Raw genomic sequence first — 20,140 nt, 5'->3', positions numbered from 1 at the left:
TTCCCACCTGGGGGAAATCGAGGTGTATTCTGAGAACCTGGGGGAAATCAAGGTGTGCACACGTTTGAAACAGTTGAAGTTGTAGAAATCCAGGGCTGTTAAGAGCTTCATAATCAACTTTCAAACCTTTTTGGCTTTACTTTCAGACATCAACCTTGTAGCTGGAAATAAAATAAAAGCTATTTCCATGTTTTCAAAGTTATAAATGCAAACATGTACAGTCTACAAACCGAACAAGGTGTTACTTAAAGGATAACTCCACTATTTTGGGAAATTAGCTTATTTAACATCTTCCCTGGAGTTAGACAAGAAGATGCATACCTTTTTTGTCTCTGTGCGTGCATTTTAGCTTTGGGAATAGATGCTCCGTTAGCATAGCTTAGCTTCATCACTGGAAGTGAGGCAGGACAGTAGCCTTACAGTGCCTTACAGTGTATTGCAAGGTCTGACATTGACCAAACTTGATATGCATGACCTTGGTGGGCTCTAGGTCAACTCCTGAAAAGGGGGTCAATGTCAGACCTTGCAATCAAAAGTTAGGGGCGCACTGAAATTATGGCAAGGGTTATTAGCCCCCTAACTTTTGATTGCAAAGTCTGACATTGACCCCCTTTTCAGGAGTTGACCTAGAGCCCACCAAGGTCATGCATATCAAGTTTGGTCAATGTCAGACCTTGCAATACACTGTAAGGCACTGTAAGGCTACTGTCCTGCCTCACTTCCAGTGATGAAGCTAAGCTATGCTAACGGAGCATCTATTCCCAAAGCTAAAATGCACGCACAGAGACAAAAAAGGTATGCATCTTCTTGTCTAACTCCAGGGAAGATGTTAAATAAGCTAATTTCCCAAAATAGTGGAGTTATCCTTTAACTCTGCTCTAAGCAATGATAACCAACACTGCTCATGCCTAATAACACCTATACAAAGAAAATTCTACAGTATAACAACTACAATCCACAATCTGAAGTTGTGTACATTCTTGCTTCTAACTGATTTGTTGTTTGTTGTTGTTGTTGTTGTTTGAAGGAGTGTGGCAACTACCCAGGCTTCCTGACCATCTTTAGAGCCACAGGCTTCGATGGAGGCAACAAAGTTGACCAGCTGGACTATGAGAACTTTAGGCATGTGGTGCATAAATGGCACTACATGTTGACCAAAGTGAGCCTTGCATTGTTTTACACAACCTCCAGAGAATATTTTTGTCATTATCAGCCAAACTGATGAAAGCTTTTTTATCAATAACAATAACATAATTACATTATACGGTCTTTTAACTCATTCAGGGCCAACAGTGCCCTCTGCTGATGGCCCTTCGGTGCCAATGCTTTATCCAATGAGAATATAATAGCAATAGATCTAAATAACACAGTGATTGTCAATGAGTTGCTTCCAGTCAACATGCACGAAACAGATAATTTTTTCATACATACATTTCCATTTTATACCGTGATGAATATCAATATATTTCTAGGGCGTTCGGTCTCATCTCAATAAACTCCAGCAAATCGAGCTAAATGTATTTCCTTAGAAATCGTGCCATTTGTAGCTTGATTTATGAATAGTTTTCAAATAAACGCTAGATTATCGATAGTATATGTGTCCTCAATCATGCACTAAGAGAAGCGGGGTCTGAAAAATCGCTTCTCCGTACTTTGGTCGGCGCGAACCTCACATACACACATGCTCCGATGGCGGTGATAGGAACATCTGATTACCCCAGATTCGTAACATAAAGGCCTTACCTCACATCTGATGTCATGCAAAAAGATTAATCTAATTCCTGATCGCCATTCCAAATATTGATCGCGTTTATTGATCCGACGTTATATATCCAAAACGGGTATATCCAACTGCTCTGAGTGTCCTCAGTCCATCTGTTATAACGATACTGCATGCCCGAGAAGTAAAACCTGGACGGACTTATTTTTTTGATGCACAGTCCCAGCCAATCCAATCCAATGATGTGCAATACCATCCGGGAGACGATAGGCGGCGGTATTTGCCCTTTGCGAGCTCAGACCCATTCCCAATGATAACGTCAGGCTGGATGGATGAAAAATGAATTGATATCGGTAATAAAATAAATATGGATTAAAACCGGAGATTTCTCGGGTTTGGCGCCCAGAGCATTTACAGGCCTCCAGTGAGTTAACGGCCTGTAAATATCACAATACTATCCGTCAACCTATTGACAGAGTATTGTGTCAGAAAGTATCACGGTACTATCAGAATCAGAAAGGTCTTTATTGCCAAGTATACTTTACACATACAAGGAATTTACTTTATACGTTACTGGAGCGACATTAACAGACAGACAGATTAATACTGAATCAATACCCCCCCCCCCCACACACACACACACACACACATAACGGAACGTAGGCCAAATGCGTCCACATTTTTATAGGATTCTATCACATTTTCATAACAATAGCACCCTGCGGCGTTTTCATTGAGGTTTCTTACAAATTAACGATGCTCCATGTTGTCCTTTATATGCCGATTATCATTAGAATCTTAAATTGTACCATATGTCCCCCTTTAGACAACATATGTAACGCTACCAGCGCACTTTTGTTAAGATAATTAGTTGGCCATTCTCGGTCGCTATACCGAGGTCGCAGTATCGTTTAACGCTGTTCAGATCACGTCGGAGAATATAGACACATCCCAGTGACCTGCGACCTGTGCTAACGCTCTTGGGAAATGCAGTGTTGTAGTTCTCAACATTTTCAGCCTTTAATTGTAAACCAATGCTGCCATCTACTGACAACAAAAAAGTGTTGTCTAATCGTCACCTTGAGAGCTACTTCCGTACAGCGACGCCCCAAACCCATTCTAGAGATTCCCACTTTTTGCTGGGAGTGGGGCGTGGCCGTATTTGGTCCCAGACAATAAGAGTGGCCGTGATTGGTCACTGTGACGTTATATATATTGTCAAATGTAATGATTCAAAATTATGTATTTATTTCCTCCCATGTGTCGTTCCTACCAACCATCCATCCAGGCTTCGGTGCATTGCCTGGAGACGGGCGAGTACACCCACATCCGGAACATCCTGATCGTCCTCACCAAGATCCTGCCGTGCTACCCCAAGGTGCTGAACCTGGGCCAGGCGCTGGAGTGCCGTGTCTCCAAGATCTGTCAGGAGGAGAAGGAGAAGAGGCCCGATCTCTATGCCTTGGCCATGGGGTAACCGACAGCTAGCTCACCACCAAGCATTGTGTGCAAGTCTGCAGTGCAGCTCCTCCAGCGTAGCATACCATATTGTTTAACATGCGCTTTACCCGTTTTGTTGTTTGTGTCGGGTGGAACTTGCGTTTGTTTGATTAGTTAGTCCTTCTGGAAATGTATTTTGTGTGTCGGATGAATAATTATTTTTCCCTATGAGGTACAATATTACATGGTAGTGCTTTTTAACACAGACGCATTATGATGGCAAGTAGTGGATTTTCTGTTTTAGTCGTTTTTTTGGGGGGGGGGTTAATATCTGTAAAAGGAATGTATAATTAGGATTTAGATAACAGTTCAAGTCATGTTTTGAAGTGCATCATATGCGTTTGTAAAACGGTAGCGACAATTGAAAGAGAAAAAATCCTAATCTTAAATCAAATCTACACTTGTGTGAGTGACACTGAATCAACAGAATCCCTGACTTGTGTGATTTTTCTTTCTTTATCGTGTGCAGGTTTGAAAGTTATCTTGGTGTTTTCTCTCTCTGTGCCAGTTGTGTAAACCAAATATGCGTCTTATACAGCTATTCAGGTCAGTTGAAAAGCAGGAAGGTGCACATGGTCCCCGAGAACGAGTTCCATCACAAGGAGCAGCCGGTGACCAACCACCCAGCCAACCAGCAGAACGGCCCTGGCAGCACGGGCAAACCTGCCACCAACGCCACCAAGACCGAGGAGGGGATGTCCGAGGATGGAGGTGAGGGAGGAAAGAGTCTGCCTATGTAGAATAAGACCCTCGTCTAAGATGATCGGTTGGTTAATTGTCCACGATAGTACGAGTTTGGCTGTGGGTTTCTCTCATATTCAATAACCTTATATATATATACATTTTTATATATATATAGGATTTGTATAGTCTACTTTGTTTGGCTGAAATTTGCCAGAATGCAAAAAAATATTATTATATTTTTTGAATTTTTTGGGGGGAATCATTCCATTTGGGCTGTAGGGGGATGCTTACTGTCTGAAGAAGTCGACTGAAGGCTTCTTGTCCTCTGCGAAAGCATGCAATTGGTCCACTGATGGATACAGTATGTTTAGTGTGTGAAATCCTCTTTCAATGCCTCTGCCTGTTTTCTTAGGCAGTTAGCCTCACTGGTATGCGCGCGCCATTAGCATTAGCCACGCTTCTAGACCTCTGCTTTTGGAAAGCATTTAGGAAGTGCATTCGACTAAGAGGTTGGCAGTTGACTACGGCTTCTTTCGATCGACTATTCGACTAGTCGTGGTCAGCCCTAGTATATATATATACAAATATGTAATAGTGCAACAGAATGTTAAAGGGGAACTATCTTACTGTTTCTTTCACTATTTGGGCAATTTTACACAATTCCTGTGAGTCTATGGAACACATCTGTAAGGTTTTAAAAAATATATATTCATTGTTTTGTATTTCTAATCAAGTACTCTAAAGCAGCATTTTTCCACTTCAAGATTTCAAGCTGTTTGTGGCTGGGTTCCACCAAGATATGTCCTGTATTACAAAATAGTGTAGGAACATCATGGAACGAATACTCGAGCACACTGGTATTCTTGCTTCTTCAGTTATGTGGAAATACGCCAATGTTTCGGTCAACAGAGCTTCTCCAGGGCCTGATCTGTTGACCGACATGTTTGTGTATTTCCATATGAAGGTGAAAAAGCAAGAATACCAGTGTGCTCAGAATATTCTGTCCATGTTCAAGCTTGTATTTCCCACCTGGGGTAAATCGAGGTGTATTCTGAGAACCTGGGGGAAATCAAGCAGCATTTTTCCACTTCAAGATTTCAAGCTGTTTGTGGAATGCGATTTGAGTGACAGACCCCCACCTGTAGCTCCGCCCATACTACTCTACTAACGTCAAAGTGAACCTAATACACATAGGAAATGCATGCACACACACAGAAGAGTACCGTAATACACAAACGGATGAATGAACGAGTTCCTACTGCTAATTAACTAATTACGACTTACTGTATGTACTTACTGATTCGATGCTTTCTTTCGGTCCCGAAGACTTGGTACAGGCTAGCTCCCTTCTTTAGCAACAGCCAGGAAAATCACGGCAGCATTATAAAGTCCTTCGTCTTTGCAAAAATCCAAAAACGAACTTGGCCCATTGCTTGTGGAGCACGATATCATTATCACCTTATGTTATGGATGGATCATCACCGTTTGTCCCCTTCCTCTTCATAATAATATCCAATAGTTCGCCATTGTAGGTGATCGCCCAGCTGTAGTCTGGTGAGCTCTCAACTCTGCGACAAATAATGTTACCTCCTCGGCCTGTTTGACTATAGTATTTTTATGATTTACCAGAAGTGCTGAGTCCAATGTAGTCTGGTGAAAACGCACGTTATCATCCATAAGTGTGATTGTTTTGTCCTCTTCTAATAGTCTCCACAAGTCGCGATCGCCATAGCTCACAAATTTGGCCCATTGATGACGGATCACGACATCAGGAAATGAATGCAATGACATATTCGCTGCTTGGCAGTCAGGACATATCTTGCCCCTTTGCTCATAACGTTTTTAAATGCTAACCCAATGCTAACTCACTGTTAACTTCAATTCCACGCTTTTGCTTGCGTACTGCAATAAATAATGGTTGAGTGTGCGCCTGGTGGCAACAAACATAGAGGGGGCGGGCGTTATTATGCAGATGAGAATTATTGGACGTCAGAGGTACGCGTATGTTTTGAATGACTCAGTTCAGTGAGGGAGAATCTTGTGACATGTGAATTGGAAGAATGCGCCAAAATGAGAATTAGAGACATGGACCCCATTGATACAAACCCACATTGCTAGAAAACAATGCTAAACACTGGAAAAGGCCATTTATAAGATAGTTCCCCTTAAAAGAGGTTTGGGCAATTGTTTGCTATTTATCATTTGCCACACCTGGCAAACAATGTTAATTTCCACAATGGCATTATCAAAATTCTATCCCACCCATCTTGGTTGCACTGAAGGATATTTCTATGATAGACCAGGAAGTGTTCTTTCTATCCATTCTACTTCAATGGGTACAACTGTTCTATATTAGATTAGATGTTGTGCTTATGTGGTACATGCTCCCATTTTCTTTTCCTGACAGATCGGAGCAAGGATAAATCTCAGGGGACTGCAAAGCCAGTGAGCAAGTCCAACAGCTCAGTGGCCAAAGTGACCACCAGCAATGGGAACGGTGCTCTCAGGTGAGCATGCAGCTAACGGGTCCCTGGTGCTCTCAGGTAGGCATGCAGCTAATAGGTCCCTGGTGCTCTCAGGTAGGCATGCAGCTAACCGGTCCCTGGTGCTCTCAGGTAGGCATGCAGCTAACAGGTCCCTGGTGCTCTCAGGTAGGCATGCAGCTAACGGGTCCCTGGTGCTCTCAGGTAGGCATGCAGCTAACCGGTCCCTGGTGCTCTCAGGTAGGCATGCAGCTAACAGGTCCCTGGTGCTCTCAGGTAGGCATGCAGCTAACGGGTCCCTGGTGCTCTCAGGTAGGCATGCAGCTAACCGGTCCCTGGTGCTCTCAGGTAGGCATGCAGCTAACAGGTCCCTGGTGCTCTCAGGTAGGCATGCAGCTAACAGGTCCCTGGTTCTCTCAGGTGAGAATGCAGCTAACGGGTCCCTGGTGCTCTCAGGTGAGCATGCAGCTAACGGGTCCCCGGTGCTCTCAGGTGAGAATGCAGCTAATAGGTCCCTGGTGCTACCAGGTGAGCATGCAGCTAACAGGTCCCTGGTGCTCTCAGGTAGACATGCAGCTAACAGGTCCCTGGTTCTCTCAGGTGAGAATGCAGCTAACGGGTCCCTGGTGTTCTCAGGTGAGCATGCAGCTAACGGGTCCCCGGTGCTCTCAGGTGAGAATGCAGCTAATAGGTCCCTGGTGCTCCCAGGTGAGCATGCAGCTAACAGGTCCCTGGTGCTCCCAGGTGAGCATGCAGCTAACGGGTCCCTGGTGCTCTCAGGTGAGCATGCAGCTAACAGGTCCCTGGTGCTCCCAGGTGAGCATGCAGCTAACAGGTCCCTGGTGCTCCCAGGTGAGCATGCAGCTAATAGGTCCCTGGTGCTCCCAGGTGAGCATGCAGCTAACGGGTCCCTGGTGCTCTCAGGTGAGCATGCAGCTAACAGGTCCCTGGTGCTCCCAGGTGAGCATGCAGCTAATGGGTCCCTGGTGCTCCCAGGTGAGCATGCAGCTAACAGGTCCTTGGTGCTCAAGTGAAAATGCAGCTAAGTAACTAGTCACTGGTGCTCTGAGGTGGGCATGCAGCTATGTAACTGTCCCTGGTGCTCTCAGGTGGGCATGCAGCTACCGGTAACAGATCCCCGGTACTGGGAACCATCTCCTTCATGCATTGTCCTAAGTTCGTCTAGAGTACAATGTTAATACAGTAACTCTGTATTGACTCTGGAAGCTGAGGTTTTGTTTAAAAGTAGAGATTCTGCAGAAGCATCACTTAGTCTGGTTATCACAGTGCAAGGTATATCAGCTTGGTGTTTTCTCTGTTACGCCTCAAGCATTATTAACGTGAAATATTTGTCTTTTTTTCCCCCCTCTTCTCCTTCCAGCGCCAAAGCCATCAAAGAGAGGGAGGACAAAGAGAAGAGTGGCAAGGAGAAGAAAGAGAAGAAGGAGAAGACGCCAGGCAGCACTCCAGAGACGAAGGGGGAGAACCGTCGGGAGAAGCAGCGGGACGAGAGGGCAGGCAAGGAGGAGCGGGCACCACGCGAGGGTAAGGAGAAGACCCCCAAGGCGGAGCGGGAGAAGCTGAAGGCGGAGGAGAAGAGCAGCAGCAGCAGCAGCAGCAGCAAGGAGGAGAAGTCCAAGGCGGGGAACAACGGGGAATCCAAGGAGCCATCCAGGGAGCGTGACACCGTCAAGGAGTCCAAGACCAAGGAGAAGGGAGACAGGAGTAGCCTGACCGGGACCCTCAAGTCTCCGGTGCCCAGATCCGAGTCAGCTGAATCTGAGAGGGGTGAGCCCCTGACTGTTTCTGTTGCTGATGGGCAATGAATGGGGTTTTGAATTTTGAATGTGCAACATAATGTTTTATTATTTATAGTTGTTTTATATGTTTTATAAAACTACAGTAGTTGTAGAGTTTGTATGATAATATATATTTAAAAAATCCTTTTGCTCTCCTTGTGCCTTAAATTGAGACTAATGGTTTTTCTCTGGTGTTTGGCAGATCACAAAAGGCGAAAGCTGGAGAGCCACTCCTCACCATCCCACTCCTCGTCTGTTAAGGTTAGTATGGCCTGAGGGAGTTTCTTCTCTGTCCGCCCGGAGCCTTCCCCAGCCTCTTGCTCATTCCACTGGCCACCTCAAGACCCATCGAGGCGAGGGAGTTCTCACATACACGGGGAAAGGAGTCTGTCTGGAAGTTCTCGTCCCAAAAAAGCCATGCGAGTTGTTTTTTTTCCATTCCATGGACAATTAATGTTAATATTTTGGAGGAAAACAATTCTCCAAGGACTTAGCGAAGAGAATAATTGTAAATATTGATCATTTTTATATTGAAATATTTATATATTTTCATGTTAAGGAAAAGCAGTCGTAGTGCCTTGAAGAAAGCAATTTTTTCAAACGCATTTCTACATTCCCCCAATTTTTTTCCATATTTTGTTTGGAGATAAATCTTTGCCTGAAGTGGAATGGCTTCCCGTTATCAGGAGTACCACTCTTTTCACTGTCGAGCTGAAAAGAAGAGCAGTATTGTGCATTTTTATTTTTATCTGGAATGGTTTTTTTTTTCTTTTTTTTTGACTTTTTTCTTTTTCTTTTTTGCCAAGCGGAGACTGGCTGAATTGCTTCAAGGTGTTTTGCTGTTCCTCTTCAACGTGCCACAAAGCACACCGACGGTGTAGGAGCACCGGCCTGCTGCAGCCACGTCCTCATCAGCCCCCCTTCTTTGTCTCACTATGTTCAAATGGCCCGCATGCAACCTTCAACTCAACTCAACATGCGTGTGCAGTCATTCCTGTTGGCCCCTCACCGTACGAGGCCCCCCACACACATGGAGCCAGCCACCAGCAGCCGTCAGCGTCACCACTACCGCCCAACACAAATGCAGAGGGGACGCTGAAGCCACCAGCAACCGAGAGGCCCACGGAGTCACAAAGTCACAGTTTCTAATCAGCCAGGGAAAACAAAGCACGCCTACCCCCTACAAAGAGAGAGAGAGAGGGAGGGAAAGTGTGGGTGAGGCCTTCTGAATCGACTGGAGCATTGTCCAAACCACTGGACGCTTGTGGTGGTTTTACTGTAATTTTACTCTTCCACCAGAGAAATAGACTCCCCTTGCACAGTTGCACCAGTTAGAGTAAAATAAGATGTTTTTAAATTGGGCTTCGGTACACACATTTACACCTCTTGCACCATCTTTTGTAAGAATACTATGGAAGAAATAACAGGTTTATGAAGTTGGAGTGAGATGGATGCATTTTTTCATTAATTTATCCTTTATTGAATTCTTGGGAATACATTGAGGTTAGCCCTCAGTTTGAGTAGCTGTGGTTACATTGACAATATTTCCTCAAACCGATTTCAAATCGACCTTTACATGGATGATAAATAAGATTGCCACTTCAACACATGGTTGATTGGGATTTGTCTTGGTGCCAAACATACAGTACATACAGTATAAAAACATACAATATAAAAACATACAAGAATACATGCAATGCAATCCCTACAATAGAAGTATTTTGCAAACAATAAAAAAAATGCTACAGTGCCTAAAAGAGCTCAGTGTTCCAATTTAAAGTGCATATTGCCTTAAAGTGCCTGTCGGCGGGTGCTAGCCCTTATGGTACAAAGTGCCTGTGCATTAGGACTTGAGTTCAGGTGACTGACAACCTCGGGATATAGGCTATTTTTAAAACGGGATGTCCTACACCTGAGACTTTGGAGTCTTCTACCAGAGGGGAAGGGGGTTAAAGCGGTAGTAAGCAGGGTGAGAGGGGTCAACGATCACCTTCTCCCCTTTCCGCCTGATGTGTGTGGCATATATGGAGGCCACAGAAGGAAAATCACAGCCAATGATTTCTTGACGCTGTGCGTACAGTCCTTTCTACTCTAGCTGTCCCCTATCATGGACGGTGGTGTTTCCGTACCACACCGTCACTGAGAAGCTGAAACTTGTTTCAAGCCTTTCAACCCTGCTCATCTCCAGCCATAATGTAAAGCAAACCACATTTCACTGTATGCCCTGGTATGTATGTGATAAATAAACTCTTGAATCTTGAAGCCACGCTAGCCAGGGACCAGCAACGTTGGACCATGGTCCGTGTACTAACGTCCAAGTCAAAGAGAATGGTCAAAACAGACTTACCGTAGTCTTAATTTGGATACCATGATAGAGAAACAAGTTGGACATTCACTACACAGACGTGCCATCCAGCGTTTCCGTTAGCCGGTAATTACCGGTATTTGACCGGCAAAATCTGTTGAAGTCCGACATATTTAATCTCTCCGGTCTTAATGTCCGGTGAAAATAATTCCCTCCAAGCACAATTTGATTATTTGAATTGTATTAAAATAGGCTAAAATTAAATAGCCTATGCGATGAACGAAACAATAATTACATTTGTTTCATCGCTGCTTCCAATAATGACCGACGTTGTCAGCGAGAGCTTAGTGCTGGGTTTGCGAGTGCAGCTGCAGAGCCGGAGCTGCAGCGGCACAGTGCAGTACTCCAATTCAGCCATTGGCAATTCAGCTGTTGGGTGGGGGGCGCTGCTGAGCGGTCCCCAGATAGAGCCAGAAAACAGCTGAATCTGCTGCTCTGCATCGACATACTCTCGCAAATAAGTCATTGGGAGGTGGAGAGAGAGCGAGTCGTCACGCAAACCCACGATAATGTTGCCGTCTCTCTGCCAAATTTCTCAGTTCTTCGCTTGATATAATTAATACAAATGTCCAATATAACGGAATTCGTTAGCTCATAAAAATGTGATTGTGGGCGACTGCCCACAGACACCTATTTGATTTAAAGTCGGCAGCAGCACAGAGTCTCGGGACTTATTTTATTTGGAATATAATGACTGTATACGCAAAAGTAGCCTAGTTTTAAGTAAAAATATTATAAATCTACATGCCTTGATGATGTCATTCTTTTGTTTTGTTGTAATTCTTTTGCCTATCAATTGTTTTTAAGCTCAATAAACTCTGACCGGAATTTATCATTTGACCGGTAGATTGAAATCTACCGGACACTGAGGCCGGCAACAATTTTTTCTAACGGAAACCCTGATGCCATCGAGGCATTCAACAATCCTTTTAGCGAACGCTAACCTTCCAATAAAGACATGTTTTATTTAGAAATGTCCCTGGAAACTCCTTCACGTCACTAAATTACATCAAAGACCTTAGATGTTACCCCCACGTGGGGCAAACATGTGCAGAATCATTTGTATTCCAACCAGAGAGAAATAATCTGATCAAGTGTTTACACCACCCCTCAACTTTATTGAAAATTCCTTCCGACTGGATCAGTCTCACTCTCTTCCAATTGAGGTGATGAGTTAGTTAGTTACATGAGGCATTTTAATTCTTATCTGGCTATTATTCCGGTTATTAGTGGAATATTAGGGTCCATGTAATTCCAGCTAGTGATGCCAAGATTACATTAGGCAGCAATAAACAAGACAATAGACATGACACAGATTTTGCTAGTTTGCACCAGATACAAAATGCCCTATATATATTTTTTTTTATATATAAAGCACCACTGGCTTAAAATGGCGTGTTATGCACTATTAGTCGATTTGACGCTAAGCACACCATGTTCAAATTGAGAATGTTAATTGAAACCACTGAGCCCTTTCCGAAACAAAATAGCAGAGTCAGCTCACTTCCCTGTGAGAGAGAGTGCATAGTAAATTCCCCATCAACGCCATCTTGCATTGGGTGTACGATTTACATCCCGGTGGTGCAAGAGGTGTAATTGGCACATGTGCTAAGTCAGACCTCAGCGTAAGACCTAGCCTTAAGATGAGGCATACGTCCAATTGGTGCAACTGCCCCCGTTATCTGATCCAAAACTGTAGGTGACAGCAACAGATGGGGGAGTAGTCAAAACTTCTGAGCATTACACACTATTCGCACAACGTGCACTATAGACATAATGATACAAGCTGCACTGTAGGCACATTTTATGATGATATGATAACATGCCTAATATTCCAGACATTTGGTTATAGTAGTAAGACTCCCAATTATTTTCATATTGCTCAGGTTATGTTTCTTACATTTAACTATTTACATTCCAGATGTCGAGCCTATGACCTCTCCTCTGTGTAATAACCTTGTCAAAGCCTCAGTCCTTGAAGGTGTCAGAGGGCAAAGGAGGAAAGAAGTGTGATGTTGGCCCCGTCCAGCACGGCCCCCCCTCCGAGTCTCCTACTGCTGTCTGACAACCCCTCCCCCCTCCCAGCTCATCTGTCATCTCCATTCATTCCTACAGGACAATAGCAACGAACCCAAGGACTCAGCATCCAAGGTTTGAACAGACCCCTTGCTCCTCACACATACCGTACTTTTCACACTATAAGCCGCACCTGACTATAAGCCGCAGCAGCTAAATTGAATGATGTGTACATATATAAGCCGCAGGTGTTTTAATGTTTAATTACCATATGTAAGGGATCGTGCACAGAGGGGATTGTCACAATACTGTCGGGACAAATAACAAGAATTAACTCATTTACAAGTTGTATTAAGTTTAGCAAATAAGGGAACAGATAAATAACATTTCAATGCAGTAAAAAAGCAATATTTTCGGGTTTGGTCCACATATAAGCCGCACCGTTATATAAGCCGCAGGGTCTAAAAATGGGGGGAAAAGCCGCGGCTTATAGTCCGAAAAGTACGGTACTCTTAAAGGGGACATGCATTGCTATTCCTTGCACTATTTGGCTAACTTTACACAATTCCTGTGAGTCTATGGAAGACATCTGTAATTTCTTTAAAAAAATTAAAACATTGTTTTATATTTCTAATGAAGTACCCAAAAGCATAATTTTTCAGCCTCAGGATGTCAGTCTGTTATTGGATGGGCTCCGCCCATAAGCGCTTTCAGTGACAGTCACCCACACAGCGTGATACATACGAGAGAGAGAGAAAACAGTCAAGTTTGTGTGTAAATGCTCCTATGAGGGAGAGCGATGGCACACACACATTTTTACACACACTTCTGCACGGTCCCGCCGGTCCCTCTCTATCTCTGCAGATCAGCTACTTGCTATGTCGCATTGCGAGTCAAATCAGAACAGCTTAGTTGAGTGAGGGAAGATCTCGTGAACTCGAGACTAGACTGATACTCAATATGATAATTAACGACACAGACCACATTGATATAATCCCCAATTGCTAGGAATCAATGCTAAACACTGGAAAAGGCCATTTATAATGCATGGGACCTTTAACAGCAGACTACAGGCTCACCAACAATAAAATACCTTTCTCTTGTTTGTTGTCTCGCAATTGTACCAAATGACAAATGTGAGCATCCCAAATCAAACGTATTTCGCCCCAGGATGTCTGGATGCAGTGTCGAGCCCTGCTCTGCTCTTACATTATTTTCCTGCATTACCTTTTAATGTTAATTTTAATTAAGACCCCCCTCTTCTCTCTGCATATGCACTGACTGCTTTCCATAGGTCCTTTCTGGTCCAATGCGTGCATTGATTTCTTTGATAAGAGGCTAGACCTTTGTTAGCATAGCTCGACCAAGAGATTTAAGCTAGGTTTAGCACTTTATTGGTATACTATAATGGTCCTTTTAACACGTTCACACATAGACCTTCGCAAGCTTCAATGTCATGATTGATTTCTCAGACTTGTTTTAGGGCTCAATCAGAACATTATTGGAGAAATGGTACAGTCTGTAATCTATTAATTCAATTTCCACACACATCGAGCGATGGATTTACACATATATATATTTATTAGGGCTGGGACTTTATCACATTAATTTTGATTAATTAACTACAGAAATAATTAAAAGTAGGGATGCTCGATATTGGCTTTTTTACCTATACCGATATTGTCCAACTCTTCATTTCCGATACCGATATCAACCGATACCGATATATGCAGGGTTCCCCCCCCCCCAAAAAAAACTGAATAATTTCAGGTAATTAACATTACATATCTCTTGTTCTGGAATTAACACAACATTATGCATACTTTTGACAATAAAAAAAATCTGAATGTGTTCTTACTTGCTTGCCTGGGTAAATAAATGTAAATTATTATTATTATAATAATAATAATTTTTTTTAAACCGATACAGATAATTTCCGGTATCACATTTGAATGCCAATATCGGCCGATAATATCGGACATCCCTAATTAAAAGTTAAATGAATGTATTCATTTAATCGCATGATTTTTCTTTATTGTGTACGAATGTTACCTTTCAAAGGAGACCAGACTCATGCATGTGCTATAAGTATAAAGTATAATAAATCGCAAATAACTTTTTTTCTTAGTCTGGTTTGTTCATAATAATAATATAAAAAAAAAAAAAAAGAGAACTTGAGTTTACAAAAGATCCTTTGTGCTATATATATATTGTAAAAAATTGCATTGATCTGTTGGTCTGTGTAGTAGCTAATACAGGATATTGCTGCTTAAACGTATGTATAATGTATATTCATTGATTCACTAGTATACCAACATTTATTTGAATTGAAAATTTTAGCTTTTCGCATCAAATATTGATATGCGATTAAAATGTGATTAATTTCGATTAATTAACGATAAAGTCTCAAATTAATTCGATTACAATTTTTAATCGAGTCCCACCACTAATATTTATTCTTGGTAAGTGTCCTTCAAATTTTTCTTCCAATAATTAACTGTTAAATGTGTATATCTAAAGTAGTTTGACCTCTAAACGGTGATATAAGTGGATATCAATAATTAACTGTGATAAAGGTGTATACAAAATCACAGCCTATTTTATTTGATCAGTATATTAATTCAGATCTCTTTTTGTTAAAATGTATTAAAACCATAAAGCTGTGATGCAGGCATTTTTTATTCTTTTTATGCAGAGCTATTCAATTGTCAAGCATATCTTGCCTACACTGGATTGGTTTTACTAACTTTAATATATTTGAAGTTTACACTGTGCAGCTGTATTAACTAGGTAAATACACTTACTGGATACTACAGGGACACCACAAGGATACAATCGGCAGATACTACACTTTGTATTTTTGTATTTTATAGTATGACATTTTATGCTCGGATTGTACAGCACTTTGGTTGGCTCTTGAGTTTTTAAACATGCTTTATAAATAAATTACTTGACTTGACTTGACTATTAAATGTCACCCCTATATATAATTGTGCCTTTATGTAGTTTAAATGTGAGCATATTAAAAATGTATCATGAATGTTAAAAATGTATACTATTCTAGAGTGTTGAAGTTAAACATGCCTTCTCCCTCTCCAAATATGTTTCTCAATATTTTCAAATATTATGAGCCAGGTAGCTGTATCTCAGAGGGAGTACTTTAGCCTATTTTACATCTTGGAAATGCAATTCTCTGGAATTATTTGGGTTTGGTTTTTAGACTTGAAGCCTGCACCTATGACATGGATTATTATTTTCTAGCTACCCCTTGCCTTGACTTAATTCACACCACAGGCTTGTTGGAAGTTGCTGTGGTGGATTGAGTAGGTATACACGCCATGGAATGTAAAGGCACCATATAACTCATGAACTGAATTGTCAAATTTGGAACAAATAATTAATGTATTTTTGTGTTTTGTGTGTTTTGTGTATTTAATTGTCATTACAGCACCACATCAACTACAATTCAGGTGCGCGGTCCAAGAGCAGAGAGAAGGAGCTGGACAAGAAAGACTCGGACAACACACAAGGTCGATCCAAGGAGAAGAAGGAGGACAAGGATCGCAAAGAAAGGAAGAGAGTGAGTTATTGATTTTTTGTTTTGTAGTTTGGTTTCTTTATTGGGGTACGATTTCGCCGAATGGCAGAGTTCCATAACCGCTGCTGTGATGTCAGGTGGGTCGTGTGAGGAGTCCATGATAGTGGTGATACATCGATCTAATTATCAATGATCCAATAGGATCGATGCAACGAAGATTGGTTCATATCGATACTCTTATTTTGAAAATCCTGTGGCGAGTCTCAAGCCCAAGCACAGCTCCGTCAGCTGGATTCGCACAATATCATCACGCGAGATGTGAAAACAAAAACCATCTGGCAGAGTCAACAACAGCAGTAGCACGTGAAACGCCTGTGTATAGCAGGGCTCCAGAGTGCGCCTTTTTTGTTGCATTTTGCAACCCGAAAGAAGTCCCTACAAATGCATCTAACATGCTTTGCATCATCGCCATTCCTTTATGCCCACGTCGCGTTAACCGTTTCGTAGCCAACCACGTATATATACGTTATTGGGCGCCATCCTTAAACGGCCAACCACGTATATATACGTGTTACCACTCGGTTTTGCTTTTATTCCATTTTAATATCCTACTCAATGTCACGGATGTATGTTGGCTGGAAACGGCATATCCGGACTCCGAAAGTGCCGTACCGGCCAGATCCTGGTATTGGCGCTGTCTTGATAATGCAGTTTTCCCTGTTGCAGACCGGGTGTCACTTTTTTTTCATTCCGGGTTAACTTTTCTGTTAGCCTGAAGCTATGGCTTTACCAGATCGCCTGGAATACTTTTTGCGACGCCGAATTCAGTATGCAATAAAGGAATATAGCATCAGCCAATGGACATATCGATCTACCAGATGGTGATCAATAACTGGGAAATTCTTTTTGGAATCCAACCGGCCACAGGTAAGAGCGGTATTACGTCAATTTCAATCTGATCGGGCCGCATCTAGTTTTTTACCAACCGGTTTCCAGTTCCGCGTTCTGCGATCTGATTGGCCACTGACGTTTCTGGTCATGTGACATCTGCGCCAATCGTGTGAAGCCTGTTTTCGAAGTTGGTTAAGGTTAGAGTTTGTCTTAGAGCAGGGCGATAGAACACCAGCCCTGATTCCAAACTCTAAGCTTAACCAGTGATAAACTAGGCGTTAGGTAGTTTGCAGGCTGTTCGAGGCGGAAATAGGCGCAGAAACAGGCGTCACGCGATTGGCCACATGTCACATGACCAGAAACGTCAGTGGCCAATCAGATCGCAGAACGCGAACGCGGAACTGGAAACCGGTTGGTAAAAAACTAGACGCGATCGAGCCTTGTTCTCATAGCCATCCACCCGGTCAACCTATGATGTTGCAATAACGAATGCCGTTATTGGTAATCAATAATCAGAAACGACTTCCCCCGCCCCCCCCTTTCATGCATTCATGGTGGTCCATGATACCGATCATATGCATTTTGATTTTTAACTCTAGCTTGTGTAGGGCCGAAACGCCAATCGATTTAACGTTATTAGCTTAGCGCCCTATAACTAGCTTTGCAGGAATTACCCTAGACCATTCCGATATACCGTTCATATTCACGACGCTATAAAATGGGAACGTATTGATGGGAAAAAAAATCTGTCATATTGAAGGTTTATACTGTCAATTGACAATGGACACATAGCAATAATATAAAATATATATTTAGCTCTACAAACAACCTCACGCACAGTGAAAACTTGTAATGAAAAGCTGGCCTCATAGAGTGGGATTTGACGGGCCCCAATGGCCATGAATGTGTTAAAGACCTAAACTAACGTTAGCTGCTTACGCTAACTAAGCTAACCTCCCTCCCTCTTTCTCTCTCTTTCTTTTTCTCTTTCTCTCTCTATCTCTCTCTCTCTCTTTCTCCTTTCTCTCTCTTTCTCTCTCTCTCTCTCTCTCTCTCTCTCTCTCTCTCTCTCTCTCTCTTTCTCTTTCTTTCTTTTTCTCTTTCTTTTTCCTCTCTCTCTCTCTCTCTCTCTCTCTCTCTCTCTCTCTCTCTCTCTCTCTCTCCCCCCCCCCCCCCATGGAAAGACCAAAGGAGTTTGATAGTATTTACAGAGGATGGACAGATAATGTTGATATTTAAACAGAAAAAATAGAATACATAATAAATGTATACATGATCATGCAACATAAAAAAAATTGTTGTAGGAACGGTTTGCGAGAGGGAGGTATAATATATTGTATATATTATATAGTATAATATAATAATATATTTTTCATTTAAATGTCTGGAAGAGCTAAAAAAAATTAAATAATGTAAAATGATATTTTCGTAAATTTTTTGAGTTGATCTCAATGTTACTGATTGTGTTAAATGGGCATATGATATCGTCTCATATCGATCGCAGGCACCTGAATCGAATCGTATCGTGACAGACTTTGTGATATCGGAAAATATCGTATTGTGATGAAACTGGTGATTCCCACCCCTAGTTCCAATACAGTTTTAAACCAACCTACAATAGCACTTGCTAGGATACTGGTTGTATGGCAACTAGGCATCTTGTGAGTTGATTAGATACCGTAAGTCATCATTGTATGTACGTTAGTTATTTTGGGTTAAATTTCTTTTTGGGTGGTCCTCAATCACTCGATGGGTCCCTAAATTGGCCCTCAATCATGAAAGCTTTGAAGAACCCCTGGTCTAGATAGTTTAAGCATGGTCCACACATATTCTAGCATTTCAAGGGGGGAAACATATTGCAACAATGATTGTAAGGACTGCCACATTGCCGGGATTTTGCAAGCTAGCTAGATAACGTTAGTTAGTTGTCAGTGCGGTACGAACGTTAGTGTTGCCAAAGACAGGACGGTAATGGCTAGAAGGCATCCACATTAAATCATTTTAGAATTTTGTGTTTGACAACCACATTATTGGGACTTTATTTTAGCATTCATGAATTAAATTACTACGGTTAGGGATTTCACTTTACTGTCATTCACTATTTCGATTTTTCCTTTACCTTTCAGGACCATAACGTTGGCGACCGCGAGATGAGCCAAGAATCCAAACGCAGAAAAGACGAGAACGGAACCAGTAAGTCAGGCTCGTTTTACATGTTCCAACTTGACTTCTCACAGTCACATTGCTCTTCTGAAACTGCCGTGGACAGCGATGTAATCAAGTATGCATCTTTTAAGACAACCTTATCCTCTTCCTCCCAGACTCGTCCAAAAACAGCAAGAGTACCAGTCCTTTGTCTGACTTCCCGCTTTCGGCTGAAAAGGAGAAGACTAAGAGGTCCAAGTCCTCCAGCAAGGAGAAGGGAGAGTCAGCGAAACCTGAGAGAGCCTCATCCGGAGGCAAAAAGGTCACAACACAATTTTACGAGGAAGGGCAGATTTGAACACTCTCTTTCCTCCGTCTCTGTGTTACAGACAGATATCACACTATACGTGCAGTATTGCCACTGCTTGAAGTTGCATTAAAGGGACTGCTTTTCACAGATGACATATTTGAAGGGCTTCATTCCAAAGAAAAAATTGGAGGCCTATTGCATTTAGCTTGACATTTTTTTCCATTTGCATTTAATATCTTGCTTATTTTATATGCAAAGGCCAGTACCATTGCAAATAATATTCATTATTATTATCATTTCTGAATTATTATTATAAAAATAATAGGGATGTCCGATATTATCGGCCTACCGATATTGGCCGATATTGGCATTAAAATGTGATATCGGAAAATATCTATCGGTTTAAAAAAAAAAATACATTTCTATAACCTTTATTTACCCAGGCAAGCAAGTAAGAACAAATTCTGATTAAATTTATTGTCAAAAGTATGCATAATGTTGTTAATTCCACAACAAGAGATATGTAATGTTAATTACCTGAAATTAATGGGGGGGGGAACCCTGCATATATCGGTATCGGTTGATATCGGTATCGGAAATTAAGAGTTGGACAATATCGGTATATCGGTATCGGTAAAAAAGCCAATATCGAGCGTCTCTAAAAGATATTTTAGGCGGTCAGGTGGCGT

At 42.1% G+C, this 20,140-nt stretch overlaps 1 protein-coding gene across 2 annotated transcripts in view; it reads left to right on the top strand.

Moving 5' to 3' along the window:
- thoc2 (THO complex 2) overlaps window positions 1–20,140 on the top strand; it is a 172,565-nt gene that overhangs the window by 140,993 nt on the left and 11,432 nt on the right. For both annotated transcript variants that reach the window (XM_084320913.1, XM_084320914.1), the window contains exons 27-36: window positions 1,028–1,159; window positions 3,009–3,193; window positions 3,759–3,931; window positions 6,312–6,411; window positions 7,769–8,175; window positions 8,389–8,447; window positions 12,667–12,702; window positions 16,016–16,147; window positions 19,123–19,189; window positions 19,318–19,463. In XM_084320913.1, coding sequence (XP_084177039.1) covers window positions 1,028–1,159; window positions 3,009–3,193; window positions 3,759–3,931; window positions 6,312–6,411; window positions 7,769–8,175; window positions 8,389–8,447; window positions 12,667–12,702; window positions 16,016–16,147; window positions 19,123–19,189; window positions 19,318–19,463 — 1,437 coding nt within the window. The remainder of the gene's footprint in view (window positions 1–1,027; window positions 1,160–3,008; window positions 3,194–3,758; window positions 3,932–6,311; window positions 6,412–7,768; window positions 8,176–8,388; window positions 8,448–12,666; window positions 12,703–16,015; window positions 16,148–19,122; window positions 19,190–19,317; window positions 19,464–20,140) is intronic.

The sequence above is a fragment of the Notolepis coatsorum genome (genome assembly GCF_963971535.1).
Source record: "Notolepis coatsorum genome assembly, chromosome: 8".
Taxonomy (NCBI): Eukaryota; Metazoa; Chordata; class Actinopteri; order Aulopiformes; family Paralepididae; genus Notolepis; species Notolepis coatsorum.
Note: the sequence above shows the minus strand (reverse complement) of the source record. Positions and strands in the feature narration are given on the sequence as shown.